Below are 6802 nucleotides of genomic sequence, written 5' to 3' on the forward strand. Positions count from 1 at the left end.
CCCTTCACATCAAGATCCAGGGGTAACACTCACTATAAATCACTACAATAATTAATGCATGCATTCATCACCAATATGATGCAATCATAAGCAGTATAATAACGCTCATGACCATTTACAACAGCATGTTACTGTATGGATGTGATGGCAATGACAGAAAGAAAAGTGTTATTAACAAGGGCTGTTCACACCAAGATCAATACCTGCAGTAACGGTTGTAGTTCGGGTTGAAAGTGACCGGCTGGTGCTGTGTGTGTGTGTGTGTGTGTGTGTGTGTGTGTTGTCAGATCCGAGACGTGGACACGCTGAAGACGACAGTGTTCTCTGGGCGCCAGCTCTTCCTGTGGAGCTCCAAGGGCAGCAGGGCGGAGGTGGAGTTCCACGGAGACTACCAGCACATCAAGGGCTCCTTCCACGCACAATACTCATTCGTCCGCCCCTGACACACACACACACACACACAACGGCATCGCACAATACTCATTCGTCCGCCCCTGACACACACACACACACACACACACACACACACACACAACGGCATCGCACAATACTCATTCGTCCGGCCCTGACACACACACACACACAACGGCCACGCACAATACTCATTCGTCCGACCTTGACAACACACTCACTGCTCATTCATATGGACAAAGCACACACATGGCGATGGATCTTTAATGCCCAAACACACTACTCATTCACACACACACACACACACACACACACACACACACAGCTCTCTATCAGGGCTAGATGAGGGCATGCTGGCACTGGGAAAGTATTCAAGTTCAAGGACTTAACCACTATAGTCATATATATATATACATTTTACTATAAGATACTAGATAGTATAAGATGTTTAATTGTTTATTTGAAAGTGATACAAATGTTATATCTTTCTCTTCATGAAATAAGTTTCCATTTCAGACGGCATGTAGGAACTCTGGAAGCTCTGATATAAGAAACCACAGCGAAGGCACAAGGAGCTTTATACTGCCATGTCTCCTGGAGCAGTACAGGAGCACTTGGTCAAACAGAGTCAAAGTCAAAGACTACGCCGTAAACGTAACACAGTAAACAGCAGGCAAAAACTCCAAAACAAACACTGTAAATAGCATTCTTAAGACAACACAAGACGTTAAATATGTTCAAGCACAACAAAGGGTGTTGTTTTTACAACACAAAAAGGTTTCTGTTTTGTTTTGTTTTTTAAATAAAGGACCTGAGTGGCTGGAGTTTGGCTGTCCTGTGTGTTTGTGTGTGTGTAAAGCAAATGTCAGCAGCTCACACCATGTTGGTACACTCGGACACACACACACACACTTCTGGGAAACACACTTCGGAGTGTGTGGCTCTCTGCCCCAGCCTCTGGTCATTACTCTCTTGCCACGGTGGGTCAGAGCACTAGGGGAGATAGTCGCCAAGGCAACCTTTGTTATGTCACCCTCCTAATGGAACGGACTGGCCGCCTATCACCCAGTTCTGTCACGTGGGACGTGGTTGGACACTTAAGAAACAACCAAATCTTGGCCAAGTCGGACAAGACTACAGTGCCCCCTGACAAATGTGTGTGTGTTTGTGTGTTTGTTTGTGTGTGTGTGTGTGTGTGTGTGTGTGTGTGTGTGTGTGTGTGTGTGTGTGCGCTTGTGCTTGAAAGTGTGTGTATGTGTGTGTGTGTTTGTGTGTGTTTCTGTGTGTGTGTGTGTGTGTGTGAGAGTGTGTGAAAGGGTGTTTCCCTGCTCTGGTAGGCCTGGTAGTTTCGAGTCTGTTCTCTCATTCAGCTGTTTTGCCATGCGTCCCACGCGGTCCTCAGGTGATGCTGGGTCTGGGCGTTGCCACGGCTACAGCATCTTCCTCATGTCCTGCAGCGCCTCCTCCAGTGACCGGCCGTACTTGGTGGCGTTGGTCTCCTCGCAGCTGTTGAAGGCGGTGATGGAGAGGTTGATGTGGCTGGCCATGGGGTTGTAGCAGACGGCGTAGCCGTCGGGCACGATGGGGCCCAGGCACATCACACAGTCCGTCTTAGAGCCCACCTGAGGGAGACGGCACAGATCACACACACACACACACACACACACAGCCTGTGTTAAGCCCCAGTCCCCAGTCACACACACACACACAGGAGACTAGCACAGGAGCCCCAGTCACACACACACATACACACACACACAGGAGACTAGCACAGGACCCCCAGTCACACTCACACAGGAGACTAGCACAGCGAATTCAGCGAATACAGGCGGAGTACAGTCATTTCCTGAGTATTAGCCGCATTGTGTTTAAGCCGCAGGACAGTGTTTGTCGCAGGACAGTATTTGCCCCTGTGTATTAACCTCGTAGCAGACGAACTTTTACAAAATCAATATGTAAAATGCAGCTAATAGCGGGGAAATTACAGTAACCATTAGTGATGAGAAACGTTGAGATGTAAGGTGTGACCGCTACGTGTCTAAAAGGAGAATTCCGGTGTGATATTGACTTTTAAGTTTGTTGAAACATGATACCGAGTGTGAGCGTTTGTCTCAGAGCTGATCTCGACCAAGGGGGCAGCGAATGTTCTGAGAGTGTAGACAGTATGGCGGCCGCCATGCTAAAAAGTAGACCATAGCTAGCTGGCCATTCCATTGAATCCTATGGGGCGTAAGAGCCACTTTTGACATCAAATAACGTTACAGCTGAAGCGTTTTAAGCCTTTATATGAACATTTTCTATTGTCGGAGTGCATACTACATTGTGAAATTGGCGTCATATCATGGCGTTTTATCGGCAGAGTAATAAACTTTTTCCGAAATCAATGCTAACGTGGGAATGCGCATGCGTCCATAGAGAGTAAAGCATCGCCATAGGTCAGACTCGGTCAGACTACATGCCTACGTCACATATAAGACACCTGAGCCTGCGCAGGATACCTATGGCGGAAATAGTAGACCAAAAAAAACGTTGAAATTTGCTTCCTTGGTCTCTGCTGACGTCTACGTGATAGCTCTGTCCATATCTTTTACTGTCTATGATCTCGACCTGCCCCTGCACTCAGAAAGCTGCCGCTCGTTAGCCGATGCTAGCAACAGGTTTTCAATGGGAGTGCCTCGGCATTGGGTTAGCCATGCAAATAAATCACTGTTTTACACCATTTATGAGGCTTAAAGTAGCTCCACACTTTATTGGTAGACTTCTGAAGGCCCTGACATTTAAAACGAGACATCAAGAACTTTGAAAAAGCACTGGTGGTTTCCTTAATGTACATGACTGTTTATTCAGGCAGTCACTTCCGAAGGTTTGACTAGTTCACGTCTTGAATTTAGTCACGTGACGAGCCGGAGCAGAACTATAGCTGTGACATGAAATAGTCACGAATAAGTCACGTGACTAAATTCAAGATGGCGGCGAAAGGAAAACCTTTGGAAGTGACTGCCTGAATAAACAGTCATGTAAGTAAACCGCCAGTGCTTTTTCAAAGTTCACAAACACTCACACTCAGTATCATGTTTCAACACACTTTAAGTCAATATCACACCGGAATTCTCCTTTAAGGCCCGATTTTTCACAAGCGCAAATTTGCAGCGTTTTTTTTTTTGCAGCGAATGTCGTCCTCGCGAATATCGCTAGCAATATGCATGCTGCGTTAGAACCACCTCTGAGAAATCACATGTGTACACGTCATGGACGATGAGGGAATGTGTACAGTACATGCCACCCACGCATCCTGTTTATGGAAAACATCTCTCTAGCTTGTCTTTCTCAGCTGGTGGCCAGATGTTGACACTAATCCTCTTGGGCTATGCTGAAGTTTAAAATAATGTTTAAAGAGCCCTTCAGTTCCATGTCTGAACACACCAGACGCCGAGACACCACTCAGCCGTGGGAGATGAGGGGGAGACGGGATGGACACTCTAACCACTGGAAAGTGAACATGTCATGGGCCACATACACACACACACACACACACACACACACACACACTGTCAGACACGTATACATACACACACACACACACATACGCACACACACAAACACACATATGCACACAGACATACACACTCTCAGAGACACACACACGCACACACTCACTCACACACACACACACACACACACACACACACACACACACACACACACACACACCTGACTGGTATAGGCCGTGTCCATAAAGAGCTCAGACACACACACACACACACACACACACACACACACACACACACACACACACACACACACACATACACACAGACACACACACACAGACACACACACACACACAGACACACACACACACCTGACTGGTATAGAGGTTGTAGTGCATAGCCACAGCGTAGGCCGTGTCCATAAAGAGCTCAGGGAGGGAGGTGAGGTCCTCAATGGCTATCATCTTCAGACCCAACAGGTGCCGGTCAATGGCCTGCCCATGGATAGCCTGCAAGAGAGAGAGAGGGAGGGGGAGAGAGAGGGGGAGGGCATGATGAGAGAGAGAAAGAGGAGGAGAGAGAGAAAGAGAGGGAGAGATAGAGGGAAGCAGGATGAAAGAGGAAGAGAGAGAGAGGGGGGGGGTTAAGCAGACTAGTAGAGGTCTGCCAAAATCCAGAAACCCAACACGGCTTATGTGTGTGTGTGTGTGTGTGTGTGAGTGTGTTTGTTGGGGGCTTATGTGTGAGTGAGTGTGTGTGTGGCACATGGCATGATGACTGATTGTTTACACAAGAGTAATGGAATGACCAATACTGATATATCTGAAAGCTTAGTCAGGTTTCAGTGAAGTGTTGGAACGCTTAGAGCTTGAACAATCACTGACCACCCCATGAGAAGTTACAAATGTTTAGATGTGCTCAGACAAGATAAAAGAAAAAGAAACAGAAAATCTTGAAAATCTTAAAGCCACATGTGGCTTTGCACCGCAGTGGTGGTGGGGGGATGAGGAAGCCTCTGCATGTGATCTCACCTGGTCAGTATACGTTCTGTGTGTGTGTGTGTGTGTGTGTGTGTGTGTGTGTGTGTGTGTGTGTGTGTGTGTGTGTGTGTGTGTGTGATCTCACCTGGTCAGCAAAGATTCTGTGCGATTTGATGGCCTTCACCAGTAGGGCCACTTTGTCAGAGGTCTGTCAACACACACACACCGCCAAATACACAAAGTAAATCAGGTATGTCCAAAGACAGACATCTCTCTCTCTCTCTCTCTCTCTCTTTTTCTCCCCCCCTCTCTCTCTCTCTCTCTCTCTCTCCCTCTCTCTCTCTCTCTCTCTTTTTCTCTCCCCCCCTCTCTCTCTCTCTATCACACTCACACACACACACACACACACACACACACACACACAAGACAGACACAGAAGTGAGATGTGACTGGCCTGTTTGGCTGGGTCGTCCATGGCCTTAACGAAGGCGAACGAGTCCACGGAGGTGGAGCGGATGGTTTCCGTTCGGCCCAGCTTGAACATCCTCAGGGACGAGCTCTCATACGTGGAGCAGCACTCCTTGTACATTCTATAGCATAACAAGATCTTGTGAACATCCTCCTTATGCTCTTTAAAGCCCAATTCACACCAAAGATTCCCGACGCGACGAGACTGAGTTGCAGCGGTGTGAATTAGAAGTTGCACGTAGTTGCAAGCCGTCGCAAGCCGTCGCAGAGCATTAAACATGTTGAGTCACAGTCGCAAGGTTTTAGAACGTCACGGCTCGTCTCGTCGGAACGCTTTGGTCTGAACCCTACTTAACATAACACAGAAGAAGTGTATTCGTACTGTGCCATTTAGGTACAGGATGTTAGGTTCAATACAGATGTGTACTGAGTGTGTACTGTATATGTAGTCGTTAACAGTAATCAACAGTAGGCTTTTTAAGCATTGGGACCATGTTTCAAATTCGAGTACCCACACACACATATTAAGTGAGGTTTAGTCAATTGATGTCAAAGAAACATTTGACATCTTTTGAAAATAGCATTCCTTATGCATTCTATAACATTACACAACCTTCTAAACGTTCTCCCTACTACACCATAAACAATACGCCTTACAGTATAAACATTGTATTTATATTCTATACCATAACACAGCCTTATAAACATCCTCAGGCACTCCATTCCTAGATGGAACAACACAACACAAACACACTGACCCTATCTGACCTTGACTCTCACAAGACACCAGCTGAGCAATCAACAACACACACAGTAAATAGGGCTCGGGATCATGACGTGAAAACTTTGCGGGCACAGCCATATTGGCAGCCTCACTCCTTAGTTTACTATGGATTACTATGGATTTACTCCCGCCTGTTAGTGTGTTCCTATTACTTAGTTTTTGCCTTCTTGGTCGTACAGTATGTTGCTGTGTTGTGGGGTGTAACAGCGCAACCCACGATCGCAAGAGGAAAAGAATCGCTAATACTATATTTCTGCTTCTTGTCATCTGAATGAATGGATATTACGTTCGGTGCGCTACCAATATGGCGGCAATATTCCTAGAATGCAAGGCGTGTGCCCGAGCCCTATTAATATACTCTCAGAGATGACTGGTTAAACCTTGAGCCTACAAATGACCAGTTACAGTAATGACTCTAATCTGCGGTAGATGATCAGTAAAGGTCAGACCTGTAGTAGGCCAGCTGCATGGCCATCTGGATGAAGCCATCTGGACTCATCTTGTTCTCTTTAAGGACGTCTTTCCCAAACTCCTCAAACACAAACGCCCTGACGTCCAGATCATGGACCATGCTGCAGGACAGGACAGAATAGGACACATGATAAACATCATAAACATAAACATATATAATAGAGCATCTCTGGCTATATGAACTGATCCTTTGCATT

At 46.6% G+C, this 6802-nt stretch overlaps 2 protein-coding genes across 3 annotated transcripts in view; one reads left to right on the forward strand and one right to left on the reverse strand.

Annotated features, from left to right (window-relative positions):
• adamts13 (ADAM metallopeptidase with thrombospondin type 1 motif, 13) overlaps positions 1-1235 on the forward strand; it is a 27824-nt gene extending 26589 nt beyond the window's left edge. Inside the window, exons 31-32 of one of the 2 annotated variants that reach the window (XM_062542389.1) lie at positions 288-442; positions 500-1235. In XM_062542389.1, the coding sequence (XP_062398373.1) occupies positions 288-442; position 500 (156 nt within the window). In that variant the 3' untranslated portion in view covers positions 501-1235. Of the gene's footprint in view, positions 1-287; positions 443-470 lie in introns of both variants that reach the window. The other variant, XM_062542390.1, reaches the window with a different exon arrangement.
• On the reverse strand, positions 847-6705 carry LOC134088432 (carnitine O-acetyltransferase-like). Its single transcript, XM_062542394.1, has 5 exons — positions 6584-6705; positions 5337-5472; positions 5028-5090; positions 4274-4411; positions 847-2033 (listed from the first exon to the last, which is right to left on the reverse strand). Exons 1-5 carry the CDS (start codon positions 6703-6705, stop codon positions 1842-1844), a joined length of 651 nt encoding a protein of 216 aa, XP_062398378.1. The 3' UTR covers positions 847-1841.
• Positions 6706-6802: the final 97 nt, after the last annotated feature.

The sequence above is a fragment of the Sardina pilchardus genome, chromosome 8 (assembly GCF_963854185.1).
Source record: "Sardina pilchardus chromosome 8, fSarPil1.1, whole genome shotgun sequence".
Taxonomy (NCBI): Eukaryota; Metazoa; Chordata; class Actinopteri; order Clupeiformes; family Clupeidae; genus Sardina; species Sardina pilchardus.